General features: G+C 39.2%; 1 protein-coding gene and 1 long non-coding RNA gene across 4 annotated transcripts in view; one reads left to right on the forward strand and one right to left on the reverse strand.

Moving 5' to 3' along the window:
• The first annotated feature begins 926 nt into the window (after positions 1-926).
• Positions 927-21,991, forward strand: PRRC1 (proline rich coiled-coil 1). 2 transcript variants are annotated; one of them, XM_015849708.2, is made up of 9 exons: positions 927-1,039; positions 7,189-7,305; positions 8,787-9,170; positions 10,408-10,571; positions 12,843-12,945; positions 14,947-15,110; positions 15,870-15,973; positions 17,385-17,487; positions 20,594-21,991. In XM_015849708.2, the coding sequence occupies exons 2-9, from the start codon at positions 7,209-7,211 to the stop codon at positions 20,801-20,803; spliced, it is 1,329 nt and encodes a 442-aa protein (XP_015705194.1). In that variant the 5' UTR covers positions 927-1,039; positions 7,189-7,208; the 3' UTR covers positions 20,804-21,991. The 2 variants fall into 2 exon arrangements, with proteins under 2 accessions (XP_015705194.1, XP_015705193.1); XM_015849707.2 differs by having other exon boundaries at positions 979-1,092.
• Positions 21,992-24,334: 2,343 nt separating this feature from the next.
• The window catches only part of LOC107306487, a 35,109-nt gene continuing 32,394 nt past the window's right edge, over positions 24,335-27,049 (reverse strand). For both annotated transcript variants that reach the window (XR_001552137.2, XR_001552138.2), the window contains exon 4: positions 24,335-24,513. This is a non-coding gene — a long non-coding RNA (uncharacterized LOC107306487). The remainder of the gene's footprint in view (positions 24,514-27,049) is intronic.

Raw genomic sequence — 27,049 nt, forward strand, 5'->3', positions numbered from 1 at the left:
CACAGTAGGGATTGGGAATGCTTAAACTTTGCCTGTTATTGCACTGGATAGTATTTTGGTCTTTCCTGACCAAATTGCACCCAGGAATTTCACCGACAGGCCTGGTCCTTGCACCTTCTGTGGGTTTATAGCCCACCCTTTCTCTTGCAGATAGGTAGTCAATAAATCTACTGCCTTTCCTAATGCCTCCAGTAGGTCAGATGTCAGAATCAAAGCAATTGAAAAAAACTGACTAAGCAAAATTAAGAATTATGTTTCCATGGTAGAAACTGTTTCCTGAACATGCTATTAATTAACCCGCCTACCAAAGAGTCGGTGGAAGTCAGGCAGGAATCAATAAAATTCAACATTTATGAATCGTCTCCTAGGAAAATCTCCATTTGGAAAAATTAACGTCACTCAGTCAGTTTCAGGCGGCGGCTCAGCACCCCTTCCCAAACCATTCCCCGGCCGTTCGTGGCTTTATTCTACCACAGCGGCCACGAATAAACACGGCATTATCGCCACGAGAACCGCAGGAGAGACAAGCCCCCCGGCCGGAGGTTCCCCGGCACGGACAGCAGAATGGCCCCGCCAAGCGGCAGTCACAACGCCCGCCCCGCGGCGCCATCTCACAGCGGGCGGCCACCCCCACCGGGCGCCCCGCAGGAGACGTGGCGACGCGTGGCGGGGGGCGGCACCGCAGAGCGGCAATGCGGGGCGCAGGCGCCTCGCTGCAGAGCCTGCCGGGACTCGTAGTCGGCATTGGGGCCGGCGGTCACCCGCTTCGTTGCCTTTGGGGCTCGGCTCGCCCCTTCTCCTCCGGGCCGGCTCTGCCGCTCCGCCCGTGGTGCTCGGAGGGGCCGATCCGCAGCAACGGGTGCTCGGCAGGCGCCTGTAGTCGCGCCGACGGGACGGCGCCGCGCAGTCACCCGTCGTCCCCGGCGGCGGGAGGGAGTGTCCGGAGGGCCGGGCCGGGCGGCGGGGCCGTAGCGCAGCCGTCGCCGCCCTCGCTTGCCGGTCCGACTGCGGCGGTGCGGGCCCGAAGCGGCTGGGGCAGGTGTGGGGCTCGGGGCGCTGCGGGAGGCCGGGACCCGCGGGGTGGACGCGGAGGTGAGAGCCGGTGGGGTCGGGAAAAGCCGGCAGAGAGTCGAGCTGGCCGCCTAGGCCGCACCGCTGCCGCGGCCCCTCGGTGCCACGCGTGAGGGTGGGCAGAGGCTCCGGGCCGAAGCCGCGATAACCTCGGTCCGTGAGGGTTCCGCAGGCAGCACTGCGGCTAACAGGCCGGGCCGGCACGCCGTATGTTCCTTTTGGCTGCTGCTCGCGCGTTCTTGTGCGCGGTGAGTCACCGGCTGCCCTGCCCGACTGCCTCCGTAGGGTCCGGGTGCCCGGCTCCCACCTGGGGAACCTGTGCGGTGCCGGTGTCAGCGACTGCGGGCTGTGACCGTCCTCCCATCGGGGACCGGCTTTTGTCTGACAGGCGGTGCTGCGGCGTCAGATCAGACACTGGAGGCACCGCTGAAGTGAATTACCCTTGATTTCAGCGATTCATGATATCTCACAAAAAAAAACAACCCAGAAAACAGTTATTTTTTGAAAAGAGAGGGGAAAAAATAGATCAACAATAACAAAAAATCACCCTGCAAAGCAGCATCTGGAAGTGCAGGAGCTGTTGCACCTCAGCATATCTTCAACTCCTCGATTACTACTGTTTTTGTTATTAGTATGAAATAACTGTGGGAGGCTTCTTTCTTCCTATATTTATTTTTGCATATTATGTGCCTCTCTTTGGACTTCAAGAGGATCATTCAATACTTGGTGATTAGACGGACTTGGTGCCCTTCCTTTGGCTCCCGTGAGGCTTTGTGTGCCCTCTGGCACCTCCCTGCAGGCTCTGAATTTTATCCCTGGCCTTCTCTCCCTTTCTAACATAGAATAAACCAATGTCAGAAATGCTTTGAATGAAAGTTTTATACTTCGTGTACTTAGAGAACAAATGGTGTGTTTTTGATTTAGGTCAGCTTCACTTCATCTTTAGTAGGATGCCGTTCTAATTTATCTTCTGCTTTTTTGTGTGCATCTTGTTTTGTTTTTAGCATCTTTTGGTCAAACCTGTATGAGTTCTTGGGCTTTTCAGTCCCCCTTGGTCTCTTACTACATTCAGTAGAATTCTGTATCTATGTCTCAGTTAATGCAGCCTGGGGTGTAACATTTTGTTTGAAGCAGTGGTTGCACTGGGAATGGATCATGACTGTGAATTAGACATAAGGAAAAACTTTCTCAGAGAGTGGTCAGAAACTGAAATGGCTGCCCAGGGAGGTGGTGGAGTTGCCATCCCTGGCAGTGTACAGGAGGTGTCTGGATGAGGAGCTACAAGTTATGGGTTAGTGGCTTGTGGTAGCAATGATGATTGGAGGACAGTTGGGCTAGATGATTATGTACTTTCCAACCTTGTGATTCTGCGATTCTATGAAATAAGTAACTGACTGCTGCTTATTCTGGCAGGCTGCTAACTTGCATGTAACCATCACTGGTGTATGTGACCATTACTCTGCTTCATGCATTTAAGTGAAATAGATATGCATATTATGATTTAAACGTGAGAAGTTTAATAGCATTTGAGATCAGTATTCCTACTACATTCCTACTACGTTGCCCCTTCAGGCTCTTAAGTATATTGTTTTTGTCATTTATTAGCAGGAGTGTCTACTGAAAGGCAAGAAGGGGTTAATCAAGAATGGCATCAAATATGACCTAGCATAAACTCTGAAGCCTGTCTGATTTCTGGATAATGTGTTCTTATCCATGTGAAATTTACCTATCTCCGATCGTAGGTAATCTTACCATTAACTGTCAATTTCAGAGTTAGAGTAATAACCCAAATAACAGTTTTGAGGTATGGTCATGTCATTGAGATTACTGCAAAACACTGAAACAAACACAGTCACTTCCTATTAAACGCAAGTAAAGAAAATGATTAACTTGCTAGCTCAATCTCTAATTCAAATCACTTGCTTCCTGCTTTTGACATGAGCTCTGTGAAATTTTTCGATCAGGTCTGGAGCCATTGTTCACCTCAGTGCATGCACTCCCTTGCCTTTGGGAGCACGGCTTAGGCTGAGGTTTGACTGGTGAGAATCTGTATGGTCACTTCTCAGCTACAGAGTGGCCTTTGGGGGTTGGAACTACATGATCCTTGAGGTCCCTTCCAACCCGGGTAATTCTGTGATTCTGTGATTCTGTATGGCCGTATTTAATAAACCAAATAACTGTTGGGAACTTGATATGATTTGTGCTGCTTCTTAAAGGGGTTATTTTAAGGATAACTAAACGTTGGACACACAGGGTTGGTTATTTTGTGTGTGTGTGTGTGTTTCTTTTTTCCCTCTGTATTTATTTTTTTCCTGCATCCCTTGTTTTGATTTCATAAAAGTATAAATAAAGTTTTTCTTACATGAGGTGAGATTATCAAGTTTCTGCGATCAGCTTCTGGTCTCAGATCAGTAGATGGCAGTACTGCTGTACTTTTTGCCTCTTTGTACACACTTCAGTTTGCTTGTTTCAGAATATTTCTTTTGTGCCTTCAGTTTACTAATACAGAGTGCTCCAGTTTGCAAGAAGGAGAAAAAGTCTCATTTGTTGTTATTTTTTGTTGTTGATTTTAATTATTTTTCTAAGTAATTTTCCCATTTACTTCTGTTTCATTGTGTGGCTATGTTTGAAAAATCTCTGCTGACCATAAAGCAACACTAGAGGAAAGGGGAGAAACAAGTAATTCACTATAGTTGACATTATGTGCATGTGTCTGTTGTCTAAGCAGCCTAACTTGCGGATGTGCAGCACAGCTGGCTGTGTTGAACAGTTTTTCATACAAAGTTAGACGCGTTGAAAACACACCTGTGTAAAAGCAGAAGATCTCACTGTAGCTTTCTGTAAAGATTTATATTCCTAAGAAATTAAACTGAGTTTTCAAGAGCTCTTGGCTTTTAATTGTGTTGGTGGCCTGGAGTGTAAATAATGATTTTTTAAATCACTAAAGTATTAAATCGTTCCACTGTCAGCAGTAACAAGGATTTTTTGAATTTACAGAATCCTGGAATTTCTGGAGCTTTTACCCTTCATCTTCTTTGAGGGAAGTTGGAAACCCTTGCTGGAAATGTTGAGGACTGAATACTGTTGAAGTCTTTGGTTTCCTTATTTTTTTCTTGTTTCCATTCTTCCATGTCTCTTATATACTGCTCACTTTCCAGTATCTCGTATACAGCTATATTCAGGCAGGCCATTTATATTCAAGTGCTAATCCATGTGTGCTGCAGAATTAGTTTCAATTATGTACCATGTTGGATTCTTTTGACATGATGAGCTGTTATGTCCCAATTACATCTGTTATACCTTTTTCCTTGCCTTTTATGTACTTCCTTCTTTCTTAACCACTTAAGAAAAAAAATCATGCAGCACATGCAAACTACTACTGGCTTATGTTGAGAAGTCAGTGTTTAGAGCACTGCTATTTGTGCAGGCTGCAAGGTCAGAACTTCACAATGAGTTTGGTTGTAATGTGGCATTTCTCAGTCCTGTGTTGTGTAGCTTGCTCCGTTTCCCCCTTGAGGCTGCTTAGACAAGTCTGGAAGAGCATCTTGTGGTGGAGGGGACTTGGGAAATAGGAGTAGATGGAAAATGTGAGGAGATGGATGAGCTACAAGAAAAAGACTGTGGGAGCATTTAGGTTTTAGAGTTCTCTCATTGGTCCAGGGATGGGGAGGTAGAAAGGAGAAGAATGAAGAATTGAGGGGGTGGAACAAAATATTGCAGGCCACTGTTGTTGTGGGTTATGTGTGAGAACTGAATTAAGGAGTTTGCTTTTACACCCAACCAAACATAGTAGACAACACACGAGGCTGTGGTGTGTACTTGGGTCAGAGGACCATCGGGAGCTTGCTGTGCTGCTTCCCTTCTGCTGATATTGTTCGGAGGGCATCCAGCTTGTTGAGTACAATGCCTAGCAGTGAATACTCAGAACCATAAGGCCTAAGGCAGGGAAGCAAGTCCTACAACTGTAGGACTCCCCTCTCATGCTGTCTGCTGGCCATGCTGCATTCCTGGATCATTGGTTGTCTCACAGAGTTGGACAGATGAGGAGAGAAAATGTGAAAACAATAGCATTTTTGTTTGTTTGAATTATAACTTTTAAGTTCCTTGTGGAGTTCTTGAAAAGAGATTCCCTGGAACCTTTTCAGTCACTGTAAATGGCCTCAATATTGAACTATGTTATTAGCTGAAATCAAGCAGCAGATCAGCAGAGACTTGATAAAACAAAATGTTTCTAGGAGATTTTGGCCAGTGATTACTTGAACTGCGCAGTGGAAAATTCTTTTGTGATTTACAGTGGGTAGTTGGAAGAAGAATTATTTCAGAAATGCTTTCACGGGAGGGGTAAACTCATTTAACTTGATTAAAATGCAGAATCTTATCAGTATGAACTCTTCTACATTGTGAAGTTTAACAGAAGGCTGTGTGCAGTTCCTTTCTAAAGGATGATAAGGCAGATGTACTAATTTTGTACAGATATCTTGGACCCCACCAATTACTGTCCTGCCCAACCTGCCTAAAGAGTGACTTTTAAGTGAATTAAAGAGTTGTTGTTTTCATCTTTTAATGCTATTTTGTTACTACTTCTTTGCGAGGAAGAGGGAAAATAGTATTTTTGCAAGTGGAATTCTTTTTATATATATGAGTTTTCTTAATCACGTTACCTAATCCTTTTCCTCTTCAAATTGTTAAGGGAGTAAGCTGGCATTCCTCCATAGCTTCTGACATAATGGATATTGTGTAAAATGCCTGAGTGTCTCAAATTTTCCTACATATAATTACTTTATGTAGGATTTTTCTTCTATTAAAATTTCCTAAGGAAAATCTCCTGGAGTGATGTAAGTTGTTGCTTTGCAGCTTACCAGGGTTGGGAGGAATCAGGGCCTCGGCAAGGATGCAAGTATTGCTCTTCTTTACCGTTGCCTTTTCTTCTTCTATAAGTTCATACTTCCATTTTTATTCTTGTTTTAAGTAAACATATAACTACTTTTTTGGAAGTAGTATATTTAAGTCTACGCAAAGGAGCTACAAAGTAATTGCAGCATAACTTGGCCTTCCAAATACAGACACGTTTTTTCATTTACTTTCATTTCTGCCATTAAATAGTCTGATTTTTGGGTGGTGCTGTGTAGAGCCAGGAACTGAACTTGATGATCCTTATGGGTCTCTTCCAACTAGGTATATTCTATGACTCTGTTGTTATCAGAATATTGTGATACTTGGATTTTACAGGAATTGTCTGCACTGGACATCTTATTCAGTGTAGTGTTCCTAACTTTGTGCCTTAATTGATTTCAGTGTATTCATATTTTAAGTAAGTTTCATCTGTTTTAATTTGGGTTCTGTAGGAGGTAATTTAGCTGACCCTAGAGCACTTCTTTAATGCAAACAAGGAAACTGCTTGTTGGCAGACTGCTAGACCTTAGGTCACAGACTCAGGAACTTCTGGGCTGGCTCCTAGCTGTTGGCAGCCATGCTGGTGCTGTTCACAGTGTGTAGCAAAGTGCTTTGGCTCACATATGATGCTGAGGAGCATCTGCTGAAATGCCTAAAGCAGAGTAAGGTAGCTGCAACTTCTTGCTTTATTGTTGTTTGCTGCTGCCGGATCAGGAAAGGCTTTGGTCCTCTCTCTTGCCCTTTGTAATGTTTTGCATCCTTCCCTGCACCAGCTCTGAAAATATCAAGTTCTTGATTGAATTGCTACCACTCAGTAATGCAGCAAAATGCTGCCTGATCATACAAGGGTTTTTTTACACTGGGATGAGGGATTCCACTGAATCCCTCAGAAGTGAGGGAACCACTTCGGAAGTTCTACTCATCTAAACACTGTCAGCATCTATTATAAAATAGTAACAGAGCATGCATGGTAGGATTTTTAGGAAGAGACTTGGAGTCTGACTTATTATTGCCATGCTAAAAGTAAGGATAGAGCGCAGGAGAAGAGAGACAATTACGTACCTGAGATTAGTCTTTTTTTTCCCCCTAGAGTTGGAATTTAAATTACCTGCTCTGTAGGATAAGGTAAATCACTGTGTTGTGGCTCTCATATTTTAGTTGAAAAATCTTTGTCATCTTTCTGAAGGTATTCTTATTTAATATATATATTTTTTTTTCTGACAGGTTTTTGTAGCTGAAGGAAAATGATGGAAGAGAGTGGAATAGAGACAACTCCACCTGGTACACCCCCACCAAGCACAGCAGGATCTACTGCTGTCTCTGCAATGCCTGACTCATCAGGTAAAGAAACTTATTCGGCAAGTTGATCACATTTATTCACGTGTTTTGAAGTATTGCAATTCATCCCAAAACATTGTGTTGCTATCAGTATAATTACAGTGCTCTTCGGGCTAATTTGGATAATTTAAATTATTTTTTAGTCATGGAAGTCTGCTTATCTGGCACATGTTTGACATACAGAATATTTTAAACATATTTTTGTTCGTGAACTTTTTTTTTCTGAAGTTATGCATATACACTTAGGGTTTCTAAGGATATAAGTCCAGCAAAATTGTAACTTACACTGCAGTGCACAACTAGGATATCAACATAGAAAGGAGTTAAAAAACAAATTTACATTCTTGTAGGGGATAGTAGTAAACTCAGATAATCATTTTTTTTTAATACTGTAGGTGGGAAACAAGCCATGTGTGCGTTATATCTGATTCTTTTCAAGAATCTGAATACCAAATATTTCATTTTTTCTGGTACATCTGTTTTGTGTGGTGACCTTCAAATTGCTGTGTGCTTACCCTATGAGGTGTGTAAGGCAATCCACTGCATAGTGGGAAGAAAACATGAGAATGTCTGTTGATATATATTTTTATCCCTTCCAGTCCCTGCAATTCACTGATGTAAGGAAACAAGCTTTATGAGTAATATTTGCCTTAGCCTTGTAGCATTTACTCAACTTGTCTGTGTGTCAGTGACATGTTGTACAAGAGATTTCCTGATGAAAGAGTGGGTGTTCTCTAACACAAAGGGCTTCAACCTGCTCTTGCTTGCTTACTTGCCATGTTTTGCATTGTTGTCTGTGAGGTTGAGTGGATTTATGAATTATGTTATCCAGTTTTAACCAAACTGACCTTCACAAAATGGACATGTGGCCTTGAAATATTCCAATGAAGAGATCACAGATTGATGATAGTGTTAGCAATGTGAATGTCAGTGAGCAGCAAGGAAATGACAGAGCTGATACTTCTGCTCCTCATAAGAGCTATTTGTCAGATCTAGGAAGAAGTTGGCCAGAAAAAAATACAAGAAGACTGTTGGAAACATGGATCTGTGTCTCCCACTGTTAATGATAAACTTTACCCTATAATTATATCCTGTGCCTTTTGATATTAGTGAAGGATAGTATGAAGCCATTGTGGATAAGCAAGGCATTTAAAAATCAAACATTTGTAGCATTATAGAATCACCAAGGTTGGAAAAGACCTCCAAGATCATCCAGTCCACCTACTACCAATGTAACCCCATTAATCACATGTCCAGGCAAATAGGTTAATGCACAGCTACATGGCTTACATAGTACTGTAACTACACTGATTGGAGTCAATATTTTTTTGGAAATTTAGGCAGAACTAAAATTCCTGTTGGAGGGCAAAAAGCGGACAGCTTCAAAACTTGCTTGTAAAGACTAACCAATTCCCTAACAGTATCAGTTAGGTTAAGGCTCAGTATTTCTAAAATGTCTTTTTTTTTTTTTTTTTCCTTCTCAGCTTTATCCAGTCCCCTTGCTACACCAAGTATGTCATCTCCAGCATACTCACCACCTTTGCCAGCTGCAGTGGCTCCGCTTCCTCCTCCTATAATGACTTCAGCTACACCTCCGTTCGTGCCTTCTGCAGCAGTTTCTACTATTGCTCCACCTCTGGCTCCTGCCCCAGCTCCTGTTACCTCTTCAGCTTTTAGTACCTCTCTGCCCCAGTTCTCTGCACCTCCTCCATTCAGCTCTACAACTGTTTCTGGTCCTTCTGTACCTCCCACTGGCCCACCCATTTCAGGATTTTCTCTGTCTTCAACCTATGACATTACCAGAGGTCATGCTGGGCGAGCACCACAAAGCCCACTGATGCCATCATATTCTGCACCTCCAGTCTCAGGTAATGTTCTTTTTATTTTATTTTATTTTTTAACCTTTTTGTTTGTATGCTTTTATATTAATGAGACAGAATGAGGGATCTCTTGTGTGGCTTTTTCCACCACTCTGCTAGAGTTCTGCAAGTTCAAATTCTTAGTATTCCAAGTACTGTAGATGGACATGGCAGAAGGGAGTGTGGCCTTTAGAACACAGGCATGGTCTGGATCAGAGTTCCCTTTTGCTGAGTTCTAGTAGCATCCACACTTACAGAAAAACATTTTTTTGAGAGCTGTGGTTTTTTGCACATTGTTCATGTGAACATGAGCAGAGAATCAAGTTCAGCCATTGTAGCTGTATCTCAGGCTGTAATCTCATGTATAATTTATCTATAGTAAACTGCTCATCCCATGAGGCCAGCTTCTATTTTCTTGTTTCCAGTCACTAAATTACATTAGGACAGCTAAAAATAAACATCTTTCATGTAAATGGTTGCTGTAGTGGCTGAACTGATGTCATGTTTTGCTAGAGGAATGGAAACTTGGCTGTTGACTATCAGGCCATGCCTTTACTTTTGCTGGCGATATCTCTTTTAAGTGGTCTGTATGAAGAAAATGTTTAAAAAGACCAGTCTGTTGGGAAATGTAAAGTAAAAATAACTCTTGATTAAGTCTCGTGTTGGAAAATCATTAAAATAGACCCCTGTTGTAGGGTGAAGGATCATGATGAATTTTTCTTTTTTTATTTCTTTATTTTTTTTTAATCTTCCTTTAAAATACATAAAGCTTTTTGGTTATTTGCTCCTTTTTCTACTGCTACTGATTTCCAGCTCTCAGGGTTAGAAAATTTCCTACCTCTCATTTTATTATGTATGAGAACATTCCTGTTTCTTTGTTCAAAGAGCAACACCCATTTCTCTTTTTCCTCCACAGAGGTCTTCTATTAAAAATCTGAGTACAACAGAAAGCACCACTGTTAAACTAACCTGCTTAGAAAAAGAAAATTGTTTTATTTTACGCATAATATACTGGCATTCTCAGTTCTATTGGTAGACACTGTTGAACTCATTTATAGGTATTGTATCTGCTAACCTTTAACAAGCAGAATTGTTCTGGGGCCTTCAAGAAGTGAAGCAAAACTACCCAGTATTCTTTTCCTCTTCCTGCTCATTTTCCTATTAAACTACTGCAGCAAGCCGTTGCAGTATAACAAATTAAGTACAGAAAACTGAATGAACATTTGTGTTTATTTCTCCTTACTAGGTGTTCTGGCAGATCCTATTACTCAACAAGCATCTTTCTCATCACCCTTGGCTTCTGGAACGGGAAGTGGTTCTTCAATCACTTTTCCTGAGGAGCATGAAGACCCCAGAGCATCTACTGCCCAGAGTGGAGCACCTGCTGGAGGCCTGTGGGGGTTTATAAAGGTAAGTTAGTTGTTTGTTTTTAACTTGTTACACTACACAAGGAATTGTGACTTACTGACGGTAGTAACGTGTATGTAGGTCAGAGAATGAGGAATTGTTAATTATGGTTAAGCCATAATATTCTCAGTGTGTCAGCGCTCTTGTTTTTTAAAGATCAGATAGAATCTGGGAGGCAAATAAGTAATGACTGCAGAAATACATCCTAAAGAACTAGCATCATAGTTGCTACAGTTATCCTTATTTCTATTCTGTAAATAGTCTTATGCTGTTTTTTTTCCCAAGTGTTTTTAACAAACCATTTACCTTTCTTGCAGATTTCCTTCAAATTAGACAGTGCTTAAAAGAATCTAAAACTGACAAATTGATGGATTGGAATAGAGTGAGACTGTTTCAGTTCCCTGAATCTGTCTAAGATGGCAGTCTTACAGAAAAGTTCTGAGACTGGTTGTATATGGTGCATTATAAACAAAGTTTGATACTAATGTAATCACTAAACTTCGCAGTATGAGTACTTGCCTGATTGATCAATTCAGGTTAGTACCTGAATTTTCAAGAGATTCATATTTGCAGTCCGCCAATATGGAAGATTCTCCATCTCTTTGGATTTCTGTTGACTTAGCATTGACTTGATAGAAATTCCAAATCTAATTGCGTTATTGTTCACATAAAAAATGTGGATTATTTCTCCCTGCTTTGTGATAGACCTGTGACCGTAAAGGCAGTCTGCTCAGGCAGAAACAACTCCAGCTTTTCAGAAACCTGATGATCTTCAGGGGCTGTATATTATAGTTATTAGTTAGGCAGCCAGGCTGGAAGTATTTGGATAAGTACTGCTTGACCCCAGACCTAGAACGTGTTACTGCAGATCTTTCTGAGGATCTCATAGCCTTCCCTCAGTTCTTAGTAAAACAACGGTCAAGCTTTTAAACTATGAGGGAACTAAGGAGAAATATTTCTGGTCTTGTCCTTAAAGGCACCCTGTGGGTGAGTGAGAAATCGCAAGAGCTTACGCATTAGTAGAAGGGCGCTACCATTCAGAAAAGTTGCTGGGGTTGTGCGTATTGACAGGGAAGCAGCCACTGTGGGCTCTGGTTCCAAAACTTTTATGCTAGCACAAGTAATTGTTTAATTTTCTTTACCAAATTCTCTAATCAGACTTAGTGTTCTGCTCAGTGATGAGAAAGGCACAGAAACTCAATAGTGAACTATTTCATTGTGTGATGTGAGGAAGTTAATCATTATTAGTCATTCTGTAATATCTCAGTAGATGTAGGATTGTGATTTTTTTCTCTCTCTGTTAAGCTTGCAACAGAGGAATAGAATTCATATTTATGGGAAAGAAGCCTTGCTGAGCAGAAATTATTCTGGGATAATTAATTCCAGAATCAGAGAAGTTTTAATAAAAATATTGTCAAAGAGAATGCATGCACAGTGTTACCACGTGTAATGCTTGATTGTAGTGAAGCAAATGTAATCATATGCAGTTTATGTTAGACTTAAGGGAGTCGGCCTACCAAAGAAATTTTATAAAAGGTTTCAATAAATTAGTTTTCAGGCTTTATCTCTGAGTTATTCAGCAGTTGTATCTTTCTTTCACCCTGTGATCTTATCTGGCTTTAAATAAACTTGTGAAGAGATGAAGACAATCATCAAGACTATTTGCAAGACACAGTGTAGTGTATGTATTTATATTTAATCAGCTTCAAAGTCTGTCAGCAGCTCCACCTATGATTTGGCTGGAGAGCACAGAGCATTTTTTCCAGTATTGTTTAGAATCTATTTATAAGCTTTCAGCTTAATTGCCCTAGAAGTATTTTTTTTAGTAATGGACCATTCAAAAATAGATCCTATTGTCTTTAGGAAGGGTAGTAAAGAGACTGTTTGGCATAAGTTAGCAAAACCTAAATCTAGCTGTGTGGTCTTACCACATCTGTAGGTGGCTTTGGAAACCTACAATCTTAGTAAATGCTCAGGGATTCTGGTCCCAGAACAGGACTAGATCAAGTGTGTTGCCCCTTACTGCTGTTGAAGATGCTTCTTTTTAAGTCATCTGAATAATGCACTAAAGAGGATGGTAAAGATGATATCAGCTGTATGTTGTACCCACAGTGCTGTGCAGTGATAGTTTTATTCTATAGCATTATATGCTGATGAGTGAGATACAGCGGTTGTTAAAAAAGGTAAATGTGATAAGAAAATGACAAGACAACATTTGAAGAGATTTGTTTGTTTTTTTAATTATAACATGGAAGTCTGTCTGTTTAAATGTAGGGTGTAGCGGAGAATCCCATGGTAAAGTCTGTTCTTGATAAAACCAAACATTCTGTGGAGTCCATGATCACAACACTGGATCCTGGCATGGTTCCATATATCAGTAAGTATTTGTGACAAACCATTACATAATACATGTAAATAGTAGGTTAATTTAATAGCTTGTTGCTTATGCATTTGAAGATCCTGTATGCTAATTCAAAGACAGAATATTGTATAGGTTTCTCAAGTGTATTGTCCAGTGAACCACTTTCTCTGAAGGCTGTTTTCTTTTCATCTTCATGTTCATTTGGCTTCAGTATTTCACTGTAGTTCATTTACTGGCATAGTAATGCCTTTTTAATACAAATTGTGAGTGATAAGGAAATAAAAATAAATTAAAAAAAAACATTGAAGCAGCATTCTGTGTAATCTCTTTGTTCCATACTTTTTTCTCCCACTGTGTCTCTATTTAAGTGCAATGTACTTTAAATTAAAGTACATTCTGTGCTTCAGTCTTCTTGCATTACCTATTTTAACTTTGGTAAAATTGCGCATTAAATTAAAACAAGATGGGCAGACTCAGGGAGGTAAAATAAAGGTATTTATATGACTGTAGAGGCTTTCTTCCGATTTTGACCTGTTTTACTTCTCAAGCTGCAATTTCAAACAAATTTCAGATTCCTCATCCAAAGCCTGGAAGTGCCAGAGCCTCTGGATGAAGTACTTAGGAATATTTTCACGTTTACAAATACTATTACAGTAATCTCTTACTGGAAAACCACTGAACTGTTTCACTGGTTCATTGCAAATATCTTAGTCTCTGTGGCAAGTGCATGGAATGGAATTTTTCTGTCTGCATAGTAAATGTTTTGTCACATTACAAGCATAAAAATCAATATTTTTATAATGAAAATTGACAAGGATTTTTTTAATTTTCTGTGGAACTGATGTTTCAGTTTATAGCACAAAAGATGCAGTCCAATTTCCTGTACAGGGACTACATTTTAACTTGATGTGGCAGTTCTATTTCTGAATCAATGCAATTCTTACATTTTAGGTTTTAGTGTTTTTGTATTGCTATGCATGGCAGAGTCAGTCATGAGCTATTTCATTTAATGCTTTAATACCTTTACTTCCTTTCTGTAGTATCTGTGTTGAATAAGGATATACTTTGGTATGTGATGATCATAATCTAAATTACACTTGTATGGAGCCTTAAAAGCCTGTCAGCAGATTTTGTGTCCTGAGGGCATGCAAATAGGATGAATTTCAGCAAAAGCAGCTTTACTTAGATTGATCTCTTTGAAGAAGAAATCAGTGAAAAAATAGATCGTTTATGATTGATCAATGAGGTGTCTTCTGAGCCTTGTCTTCTCCATGCTGAAGAGTCACTGCTTGTTCACCTTCCCCTGTGGGAGAGATACCCCAGACCTTGAAGCATTTGTGTTGGACCAGTAGTTCAACTAGCCCAGTATTCTGTTTTAGCAGAAGCTACAGGAGATGCTATTTAATAAATGACCATAGAGTTGGTGACTTACTGTAGTCTGTTCCCTTTGGACTTAATTTTATCATTCACAGCTAATGGACTAAATATGAAAAGAGGAAGGTGAGCAACAAGAAAATGTTTAAATTTGCAGTCCAAGCACTACTAGGAAATAATGTGATCGTTTGCTTAAAAGATTACAAAATTTGGCAGTCATTCTCTGGATTCTATTAACAGAATCTGTGTGCTTGGTTGCTTTTGTAGGAAAGAATTCCCACATCACACTGACATTTCTTACTGCTTCCCAAATCATCTTTAGAAATGAACACTTTGAGTTATTCTGTTAAATCGTTAGCTGTCACTGAAGGTTCCCATTTTTTTTTTTTTTTAATTTCAGGGTACTGAACATCTCTAAGTTCCTATTGTCTGTTTGCTTGTTTGTTTAATCCATAAATCTCTTAGCTCATCATCCTACTCTTCCTAATTTGTTTGCTTAATAAAATAAATTCTGTGTGGTGTATGAGAAAGAGAACACCAGGTGAGGCATATGCTTCAGATTTAGAATGTATTTGAAATAGAGACATACATATGTACACTAAGTATGTGTGGGTTTTGTTGTTGTTGTTTTTTTTTTTTAAGAAACTGGTGGAGAACTGGACATTGTGGTTACTTCTAATAAAGAAGTAAAAGTTGCAGCAATTAGAGATGCCTTTCAAGAAGTCTTTGGGATGGCTGTTGTTACTGGAGAGGCTGCACAGTCTAACATCGCACCCCAGCCTGTGGGCTATGCTGCTGGTTTAAAAGTAAGTTAATGTGTAATAATGCTGAAGTACCTCCAATGAAAAGTGAGACTGTAGAAACATTCACCTTAAATAATCTGACTTTCCTTAAAGGGAGATCAGCTTTTAAGGTAAGCAAACCTCCGCTTTCTGTTATCATTGGATCTTGTGAAGTGTCTTGCTGAAATAAGTTTTCATTTCTTGCTATAAATAAATTTATAGCAAATGAAGAATAGTTTTGTCCACTTCTAATCTCATTGGTTGCCTCCTTATTTGTTCAGCAGATGAAAGTTAGCTTGATCAACACTTGCCACAGGAGTCTTCCCAAACAGATAATAATGAGGATAATTAAGAATAATGATCTTAAAAGATGAAAATTCACTGTGCAGAAAGGGTTAGCAGAGAGTGTTTCATGAGATTTGAACATAGCCTGAATATAAATATATGCAAGGTGTGTACGTGGAACCACCTCCTGACCAATAACCGGAAATACTGCAAAAAACAATTTAGGGTCCTGTTTCTTAAATATAAGAAAATTGTTTGTTTATTAATAATGAAGTAATTTCTCTTAACTGATGCGGCATTCTTCACAACGGAGCTAAGCTGTATGTTTTTTCTGCCTGTTTGTCTACTGCTGTGTAATGGTAGTTTTTTCATTGCAGCCTCAGAGTGTTTTTTTTTTTCAGTGCTGTTTTATTTTTCCAAATCTCTCATATTTTAACTTGAAAAATACATTCAGTTGTTCTTTGCATTTGTCTGCAAGTTTTGTGCTGTGCTTTGCAGGGGGCCCAAGAAAGGATAGACAGCTTACGTCGGACAGGAGTGATACATGAAAAACAGCCTGCTGTGTCAGTGGAAAGCTTCATTGAGGAATTGCTTCCTGACAAGTGAGAACTTTAAATGTATTCCTGTGAGAGGAGGAAAGAAAGTAGAATGTTCTTTATAGACTTGCAAGTGCCACTGAGGAGCTATTACCAGTACCATTTTCAGCAGAAGACAGGAGAGTCTGCGTATTCATGCTTTGTCAGATCTTATTTTGGTGGTGGTGTTCAGCTTTTTGTCCATTCATCTTGAGAGCTGAGTAGACAAAATCCTTGTCTATTTCTTTCATACTACAAAAGTTCAGAGCTGGCAATATTAACTTTTTTTTTTTTTTTTTGACATTTTTTTATTGAATAGTTTTGCAATTAGCCTCCAAAACATTAAACAGTTGTGGTTTTTTCTGTTTTTTTTTTTCTTTTTCCATCTTTGCATTTTTCTTCAAGCGGTGGAGTCTTGATTCATTTGTTTTGCTTCATTTTTAAAGTTACTTTTAGTATCCTTAGTGGAGAATAGATAGTGAAGTTTCTAAAGTAAATAGAATTAGGAAGTGCATTCATTTTTGTTCAGTGTTCACTTCCACCTAGTCCAGTTGAGATGTTTTATCATGTACACGAAGGAGTAACTCTGACAACCAGATTTCTTTTTCAGAATAACTGCTGTTCTTTTCCTTTGAATTTTACTCCTTATTTATTCCTTAGCCAGAGATCTTTTTAAATTTGTTTTTAAGACATTCAACATGAATAAGCTGTCTTTCATAGTTGGAAGTAGGAGTAGTGCTCTATCAAAAGTGCAATATTTTACTTTCTAAATCTTCTGTGATTCTTGGCAATGCTTTTGTGTTTTTGCTTTCCCTGGAGTGTTTCTTCTCTGGCATCTCAACTGTACAAATGTTTTGGGAATTGTATACAATGAGTCAGTGATGTATTGCTCTTAGTTTTGTTTGGATCTTATCAGTGTTGTCAGTTTGTTGATAGGGAGAAATGATTCAATGTTTTGCAAGCTCGATACAGAAGCATTTTGGGTACTGTTTCAGTAACCACTACTGTTTGTTTTTTTTTGAGTGATGCCAAACTGTTCCTGTGACTAAATTGCATAAATGGTCATAGTAAGGTTAGACATGCCACAGCAATCTTCTCTATATACAACATGAATGAGAATTCAGGTTTTTAATTGCTAGGGAAGGTTATATTAATAAGGAGCACTCTTGAAAGAATTGTGTCAGAAACGCCCCCACTCCCCCTGCTTTCTTGTTGTCATAAGTATTTCTCATTTACATACATGGACTGTAATTACATATGAATAAAAATGCTTTATATTAATTTTGCTTTTAAATTACAACATCTTAATGAAACTTTATTGCAAATAACCACATAGTGGAGTTTATAAAATGGCTGAGTTGTAATTTGAGTATTAACACGCTTTTCAACTGAGCGATATTCAGTACTCAAAAGTGAAATAACTGGCATATTATTACAGGTGGTTTGACATTGGATGTCTGATCATTGAGGATCCAGTTCATGGAATTCATTTGGAAGCTTTTACCCAAGCAACACCAGTTCCTCTACAATATGTACAGCAGGTGAGTTTTCAGATTTATTTATTTTTTTAAACCAATGGTAGATGAACAGTTCAGACTTAAGACTTCAGTTTTAAATACATTTGTGATGTCAGTTCTTACTGTTGCTCCACTCGAATCTTTCAGTTTATGAAATGAAGATAAAACATGCCTCGTAGTCATGTGTATGTACTACCCAAAGTGATTATTCTTTTGTGGCAAAGTAATCTTTCTTTGAGAGCCTCGTCTGCAGTATTTGGCATATGGAAGTATTAGTTTTACTTTTCCATTAATCAAAAAAGTATTCTGAAAAGAAATAAACTGATAGGAAATAATAGCAAAAAAAATTATCCAAGAAGAAACAGGCCCTCGAGAATGGAATATAATTTTATCACTGTTCTGTTTCCATCTCTCTGCCTCAGTGACTAAAAATAAACCTTACCAATCTTTAAATAGGTAAAATAAGGATACTCTCACTTTCTCAGATGAGAAGGGAAAGCTTTGCAGCTCAAATGATGCACTAAACAAGTGCACCGGGTGCTTGAGGTAAGCGCTCTTATCCATCCAAAGATGTGCTTTCCTTTTCTTAACTTACTTCATGTAAGTTTTGGAGTTTCATCTGACCTCAGCAAAATTATGTGATAGTGAAGTGTCTGTGTGCATACAGACACGTTTTACCAACTCAACTGAAGTAGCTAACATTCCATTTAGGCATGAGCTGAGGTCACTCAGGTTGTAGTAAGCGTTTGTAATAACCTGGGTATTATGTAGTTAATTAGCAGCAAACTGATAGCCTACTGTTTTGGCTAGTGCTCCTAAAGCTCATCCCTAATAGGTAATTCTCTATAACTGTTCACAAGCCTAATGCTACTGTGAACAGACACTCATACCTAAGAGGCAAGTCAGATGTCCTGTTCTGACTGTGCTATTCTGACAAAGGTTTGAATTTTCGGAAATGTAGAGACTGAAATCTTGGAAGGTTCTGCTTCATCCTGTTGAAAACAGCGTAGCACTGAATAATTCTTAAGCACTGCTGGTAGCTTTTTTTCATGAGATAACTTAGATTTCCTGGGCTTGGACTGGGAATGACTCCAAACTTTGCCCACTACATGTTGCCTGGCAGCAGATATGAGCCATACATTAGTTCTGAAATTTATTTTCATTGATTCTGTGCAGAATTTAAAAAAATAAAGCAAAAAAATAAATAAATAAATAAAAAATCACACCTGTTTGGTGTTTGATGCACTTGGGGGCTGTTTGGAGAAAACAAATAGCAGTTATCCTTTTTTGTTTGCTTGGTAATACCAAATTCAGCAGAGTGATTATTTGATTGGTTTTAGTTCTTATTTTTCAGGGCTCTTAGAACTATGAAAAGCTGATGCGTGACAGCAAAAGAAATACTGCACTATTTAGTTTTCCATAATGTTCTCAGAAAGGGTATAGAAAGACATGAAGCTTCAGAAGAATTACTAATTAGGCAAATACAGCTTCACTGAGGGAAAAGCTATCTATTATCACTATCTGAAAATATCTATTCTATATTTTCACTATCTGAAAATAAGCACAGCTATGTGAAGTTACTGCGTAAATTGTCACAGTGTCTACAGATCACTGATATGAACTAAGCTGTTTTTTAACATAGAGCACAAAGCTGACCTTTGCTTTTGTCTTGTAGAATATTTTTTGTTATTTAAAAGCAGTTGTTAATAGCTTAACTTTTAGAGTATTTTTTTCATAGAGTGACAGAACGATTTGGGTTGGAAAGGACCTTAAAGCCCACCCCATCCCAACTGAATGCCATGGGCAGGGCACCCCCCACCAGCTCATCTGCCCAAGGCCCCATCCAGCCTGGCCTTGAGCACCTCTAGGGATGAGGCACCACAGCTTCTCTGGGCAGCTGTGCCAGGGCCTCACTGTCCTCTGAATATGTAATCTAAATCTCCCCTTTTTTAGTATAAAACCATTCTGCCTTGTCGTGCCAGACTATGAGACTATATAGAACTCAATGTTCCTTTTTATAAACCCCCTTCAAATACTTGAAGGTCACATCAGGTCTCCTCAGAGCCTTCTCCTCTCCAGGCTGAACAAGCCCAGCTCTGTCTTGACAGGAGAAGTGCTCCAGCCTTCTGATCATCCTCATGGCCTCTTCTGGACTCTCTCTAACAACTCCACATTTTTCTTTTGCTGGGATTCCCAGGCCTGTACCTTAAGACTTGTAATAGCAAGACTAGCAAAAATTTGTAATTAAATTAATTGTGATGTGTGGCAAATCATTGGCCTTTTGATTTTTTTGCCTGCAGCAGATGTGTTTATTACCTTTATTCCTGTTACACATCTGGAATCAGTGTTTCTCTCAGGAAACTTGTATAAATCCAGTCCAATATCTTTAAATAAAATTTAAATCACAAAGCAGGAAAAAAGCAATCACAGTCATTATATAGTTGTATTTCTGACTATGAACAGAGGAGAAACATTCTTTAGATGATAAATGTTGTTTGTTTTTTTTTTTTTTTAATTTAATAATACTCAGTACGGCCTTGCTGAAGCTGGAAGGCTTCTGCTCATTGTTATATGTGAGGGGTGGCCAGAGGTCGGTGCCTGGTATGAGCATGAGAAGAGTGAAATGCAGTGATGCTTACAGCACTGTTTTTCTTCTGCATCCAGCATCAGGGAATTAGAGAATGTGCTCCCTCAGTGATCTCACGTGTATAGCTCTGTACTCATTTACTGCCAGACTCAGTTGTCTCCTTACTGATCTCTTCTGAGGGGACAATCTTGGGAGGGTAACAGTTACCTTTTAAAAGAAATACATAGCTATTGATTCTATTTGTTGGATTCTTCAAAAAAGAAAAATATTTAGGACTAATGACAGAATTTCTTTTATTATCTTGAATATGCTATTTTAGCTTTGAACTGTTCGGATGACATTTGGGTTGTGGTACATACATCTCAAAAGTCTAATTGCTGTTCTGAATGATAGGGCAGTATCAGTATCTGATATTCTTTTATTTGCCATGTAACCCTGCTGACCTGAGAAGGATTGCTTCTGAAAGTTGGTAGTTGGGAAGACAGAGACAAAACTTCTGATTTCATACCCTTTCAATAACCACTGTCTCAAAACGTTATGCAGGCTAAGAGCCTCACGCCTCAGGACTACAATCTGAGATGGTCAGGCCTGTTGGTGACAGTGGGTGAAGTGATTGAGAAGAATCTACTGAACGTCAACAGGACTGATTGGCACGTGGTGTTCACTGGCATGTCCCGCCGGCAGATGATCTACAGCGCAGCCAAGGCTCTGGCAGGGATGTACAAACAACATTTGCCACCTCGGACCATTTGAAAGAAGATTGACCCATGACAATAAAGAATACTGGTTATAATTCTGGAATTGTAAAAGTTAGATAGTCTGATTCTAAGTGGGGATACAGCACAGGTTTATAATCTACTTGTAAACTGTATATTTTACTTTTTGAGAAGTGAAGGTGGTTTCCAGTAGTGGAAATGAGTAATTCCGATTTTTAATAACTGTGTGATTTCCAATATGGTTCATAAAAAAGGAAATCAGAGCAAACGTATTTATAGCTGTGATAATGGCATTACAGTTTATAAAGTGGAATGTGCTATTACTTGACACCTTAATAGGCATTTGCTGCAATGTTTAGTATTTCAGTTACTCGGTAACTTTTTTCAAAGATGGGGATTGTTGTTTAGCTACTTTTCGTATGTTAGTGATATGAACATGTTGACAGCGTAACGTGTATGTTTTCTGTGCATTTCAGAGTAGGGAGGCAAATTCTGTACTGGATGTTCCTTAAGGCCTGTGCTGAAGTGGTACTTCACACCATTTGGTATATGTAAGTAAGTTCTCAGGACTGAAGCTGAGTAGTTTTAATAAACGTAACAGTAAATTGCTGAAGGAGAGCACAGGTCTATGACGAAGTAGTTGAAGTCTGGACTAATGAATTTTTGAAATATAATTTACCAAAGTGCATCTTTTTTTCTTTCTTTTTTTTTCCCCTCATTCTTTTTTTCTTTTATGTATATCTTTTCTATAGCAGAGACACAGTTCATCTCCAGTTAAAACACTAGGCAGATTTATTGTTGCTTCCATGGCTTTTAGATCAGAAACTATATAGACACGAAATTATTTCAGCATAGCATTTCGACAACAGAGTTTACTACACTGTTTCCAAACCTCAAATTTTATATGTAATTATTTAGTTTCCCTGTTAAGTTACAATTGTCAACGATTTGATCTGGAAAATGGTGGGATGTAAATCACTTGCTTTGCTATCTTGCATTCTCTATACATTTGTAAGTCTTAAATGCATTATTGATGTAATGGGCCGTTTTTTATAAAAGTTTCTGGTCTTGTCTGATTTTTTTCATGGCTACGAATATCTTCTGTCCATGCTCACACAATCTGAAGTCTTTATTCAGAAATATGGAAGTAATTGTGAAGAAAATATTTTATTAATGATACTTTTTTTAAGAAGCAAAGAATAAATAAATACTTTGTTTGCCTTAAGCAGTTTTTCAGTTGTATTCTTCTGCTTTGACTTTTCTTAGATGCTTTCAGAGGACATTTTCATGCATAATATAATGTTAAGGCAGCTAATATTTGTACTCAGTGCAGGCATGTCTATTTCCAGATATTATGTTTTGCCTTAATTGGCTCACTCAGTAAATTAATGGAATAAATTTTCCTAGAGGACTGTATCTATTTCAAAGGTGATTATTATTTTTTTGTGTGTTGCTGATCACAGAATCACAGAATTGTAGGGGTTGGAAGGGACCTCTAGAGATCATCAAGTCCAACCCCCCTGCCAAAGCAGGCTCCCTACACCATGTCACACAGCTCGGCGTCCAGGCGGGTCTTGAATATCTCCAGAGAAGGAGACTCCACCACCCCCCTGGGCAGCCTGTTCCAGTGCTCCGTCACCCTCACCATAAAGAAGTTCTTGTGCACATTCACGTGGAACTTCCTATGCTCCAGTTTCTGGCCGTTTCCCCTTGTCCTGTCTCCACACACTGCTGGAAAGAGCCTGGCCTCGCCACTCTGCCCCCCACACCTCAGATATTTGTAGACCTGGATCAGGTCCCCTCTCAGTCTTCTTTTCTCAAGGCTAAACAGACCCAGTTCACTCAGCCTTTCTTCACAGGGTAGATGCTCCATTGATCACTGGATCACTTGAGTGTCCTGGACTTGAATTAAAATTTAAACTGGAGAGGAATTCATTTTCCTTCTCTGTTGCCTGTTCATGTTTAAGAAATAACATCCCCAAATACAGACCAAGACATTCAAAATAAGTAATGTTGTAGAAAGAACATAGTTTGGTCTGATGTCCTTCTGTTGTAGCTCCTACCTCACTGCAGTCAAGCAGGAAGCAGACAGGTGAGCTGTGAGAGATTGTCTTCATCTTCTAGGTAAGCCAAAACACAGCAGTGACTGCGCGCTCCACTATGGTGGAGGCACAGTTTGTTTTTGCTGCACATCTTTATAATGATTTTGCAGTTTGTTTCACTGCCATTATCTGATCAGCCCCAATTATTTGAGGCTGAACTGAGACATGATTGCACCAGTGCTTCTCAACACTGCCTGGTAGAGTGACAAAAATACCCTGACTGAACACCTTGACGTGCCTGTGTGCTTGTCAAAGGGTTCATTTGTCCACTCTACTACCATTTTGTAAAGAGAATTTCAGATAGATGAAACCAAATTTTACAGCTTGCATATAACTGAAGCAAATCTGGGCAAGCTGAATTAAGGCCAAGTCAAAAAATGCTGGGGAACCTTCATTAGCTCCGCTGTTTGCCTGAACAGTTGCTGCTTTTGTGTAGCCCCTTTAATGCTAAGTGTTAGAATGCACTGCTTAATACATGTTAAGGTAGAGATTCTAAGTCACCCACAGGTTGCACAGTGGCAGCATTTTAATTATTCTGGAGAATAGTAATGAGCTGTGATAAGTTCAGGTTGAACTTGAGAGGATCTCTACATGCCAGTAAGGGATGGATCAGTCAGTCTTAGGAAGAAAAACAGCTCAAGGATCTTCTCTACAGGAGAAAAACTGGATTATTATTTTCTAAGACTGAAAAACAGGTTCAGGACTTAATGAAACGGTTTGAGGAATAAGATCTGTTGCTGCTGCTGGTGAGTAGAGGACTGAAATTCCTTTTTTTTGTGTATGGGATGCTAAGAGCCAGTTGAATATTTTTTTTCTGCTTCTTCCACCAAGTACAATTTTAGTAGGTGAAACTATATTTCCTCCAGTTTCTTTATTCTTATTAACATTCCTGAGGTGGAAAAAAAATAACCTGTGTCAATAGCTGTCTTCTTAAGATGACACTGTATCACTTTGATATTTTCCATATCAAATTTCCCTTACTGGCTGTTCGTATTGAGCTTTTCTATTCGCAGGAGATCTTTGGGGATGATAATTAGCAGTGGGCTTAAGGAATGTATGATTTTGTTTTCTTTAAATAAATATGCTGTTTGCTCCAAACCCTCAAGAATCAGTCCTCCCAAGAAGATGATGTTTAAATAAACCTAGCAGAAAATCTAAAATGATGGCTCCGATAAGAAATGTGCCCAAAAATATTCACATGTGGCGATGAAGCTGATAGTTTTAATGGGCTGAGAGGTTCCTTGGGCAGAATGAACGAACTGTGAACAGTTTCCTGCGGACATCCAAGTGGAAAGCTTTGTTGCATGCTTTACATAGGTGCTGGGGTCAGATTCAGTCCACTTGTGGTTGAATTGATTTTATAAAGTTACAGAAGCCACGAGTAAGAGCAAATAAATAAATAAAATTATCCATTTGAATCAGATACTGATCTTTATTATGTAGTATTCCTAGCAGAATTAGCTCTCTTTTTGTTCACAATCAGCTGAAGTTACCCAGGGCTGCTCTGACAGACTGTTTTGGCTGCATCTACTTTGTCAGTGCATCGTCATTCAGAACTGAACCGCTGTAGAACACCGTACTCAGCCACTGAACCAGATCTGGATAACTTCTACCCAGCTGCCCTCTTCAGATTTGCCGTAGATGTCTGTGGAGAAAGAATAGGACACAGGAGCAGGGGCTGCTAAGACAGCAGACATAATTTGTTTTCATGGAACATCAGTTTACAAGCTTAAAAGTTGCCCTGTTTATCCTTACATATAACATATAGTGGGTTTTCCAGCATGTGTTTAATATTTGACCAAGCAATTCTTTTTTAATGCATTTCTTCTTCATGTTAATGGACACCGGAATAAATAGCAAAATGGAAACATTCTGCATCACATCAATAGTTGTTAACACTTAAAAAAATAGAATAAAATGTCTTCAACCTAAGTTAATTTTTCAGCATATATCTTGACTGCCATAATTAAGCCTGTCTGTAATCTATCAAAAACTCACATTTTGACATCCTGAACCTTGGAGCCATTTGGCTTTGACTTTATGGCTCTGTTCCATCCATAGTTACACAATTAAGGAAAAAACTATTCACATAAAAGTAATGGTGTATAGAGCTGCAGTTCCTAAAAGGAAAAAAATGTCAGTTGTTTTGATTTATCATCTCATTGTGCAGAATTCTGTCAAAGCTTTTAGATATTCCAGCAAGTTGACTTTGTAAAGCAGCCAGACTATGACCTGGTAATTAAACTGTGAATACACAGTGCTGCAATTGAATGACAGGTCCAAAAACACTCAGCTGCTTCTGAAATAATGCAGTCATTTTTCATACACTGGAAAAAGAGAAAATACAGCTTTAAAGAGGTTACAGGAAAATTTAAATATCTCTCATTGGGAAAGTGATTTATGTTTATTTTGGCATTCAGAATTCAAGTGTGAGTGAATGTAGCCATGGGCTTGCCTGTAAAATGGGGAAGTATCTCATGTAGTTGAGGAGACAGCATCTGAGTTCATTTTCTGATACTGAACACTGGCTTTTTTCAATGCAATAAGAATTAGAATCCTGTTTTATGTCTAGGCTTCCTGGTTCTTAATCACAAAAATATGGCTTATGTAAAGGTATCCCCTGAACAGAATGAGCGTGATTTATTTATTTTTATTTTAAACCTGTGCTATTAATGATGCTCTTAGACTTTCAAATTTGTTGTCATAGAATCATAAAGTCATAGAAGTCATATTGAGTTGGAAGAGACCTTTAGAGGTCTGGTCTAACTCAATCTGGTCCAACTCCCTGCACTGAAGAGGGAGGCCTACAGCTCCAGCAGGTGCTCAGAGCCCCATCCAGCCTGACTGTGAGTGTCTCCAGGGATGGGGCATCCACCACATTACAGGGCAACCCTCACTTTAAAAGCCTTTTTTCTTATATTTAACCTAAGTCTACCCTCTTTAAGCTTGAAACCTTTTCTGTTTTTCTGTCACTGCAGACCCTGCCAAAGAATCTGTCTCCTTCCCTGTTTCTGGGCCATGAGGGTCCACTGCTGGCTCATGTCCAGCCAGCAGTACCCCCAGCCTATTTTAATCTGTTTTTGAAAGATGAAGGAAAACAGCATGAATTTGATAAAGATCAAGCTTAAAATTAAGTAATCCAGAAGTTATGCAGTGAACAATGAATTAGACAACTGAGCCAAATTCATTCTTCAGATTTCTCTTGAATTCTATTATGAATTCTCTGAGGTTAAAACTTGCACTGTAAGTTCATGCTCTACATCTTGCTTAGTTGAGCCTGTTCCACTCTGAATTTTTAGAGCTATTTCCTAATGGAAGAAAACTCTTCTCTCATCTAAGGGGTTCTAGAATGAATCCATTTCTTTTCATCTCTTTATCCGAAATGAGTGAATGTTGTCCTGCTTCTCTACTAAAAGTAGGTTAATTATGGACAAAATGAATGCACATGAGATACTGGCTCAATTAAACTCTCATGATTGGCAACATTTACCGATGTGAGATGGGCTGTAAGAAGCATTTAATTGCATTAACATATATATTTTTTTCCAATATCAAAAGGCAAGACATTTTGTCTGCTTCTACACATGATCACACATGAATTGATAGTATTGGGTATCCTTGCAATAATTCAGAACTTCCAACTGCAGGAATGGCTGTTGCAAGCAAGTGATGATTGTACCGTGGCTTTCTGGGGATATTATAATGTTGGTTTTTTTTTGTAAGGAAGTGTATTTTGGCCAGTGTTGGGACTCTGAAGTGTAGCTATGCCATCAAAAAAGAACAGTAAAAAAACATATACTACAGAGATGCAGATATAGAAACTTTGCCCATATAGCTCAGGTTGTGTCCTGCAAATTCAGCACAAGAGATTCACCCCAGAGTACTCAGAGAGCTGCTTGATGCCTTTGCAAGATCTGTCCCTGTTATTTCTCCAAGGCTGTGGGAATTTGGAGAGATCCAATCAAGTAGCGGTTGGCAAATTCTGTCCTGATTTTCAAGGAAGGAAGAAACAAAAGAAGACTAGCTGTTATACGATGCTTGAGAAGCAGTGCTAGCAAAGTCCATGCAATACTTGCATACAGTCATGTGTGTGAATTTGCTTTCCTAAATTTAGTTACCCGTCACTGCAGCCAATTTATTGCCTACAGTTTGTTCTGTTTTCTTGGAGCAGAAATCCATTT

The sequence above is a fragment of the Coturnix japonica genome, chromosome Z, assembly GCF_001577835.2.
Source record: "Coturnix japonica isolate 7356 chromosome Z, Coturnix japonica 2.1, whole genome shotgun sequence".
In the NCBI taxonomy this organism is placed as follows: domain Eukaryota; kingdom Metazoa; phylum Chordata; class Aves; order Galliformes; family Phasianidae; genus Coturnix; species Coturnix japonica.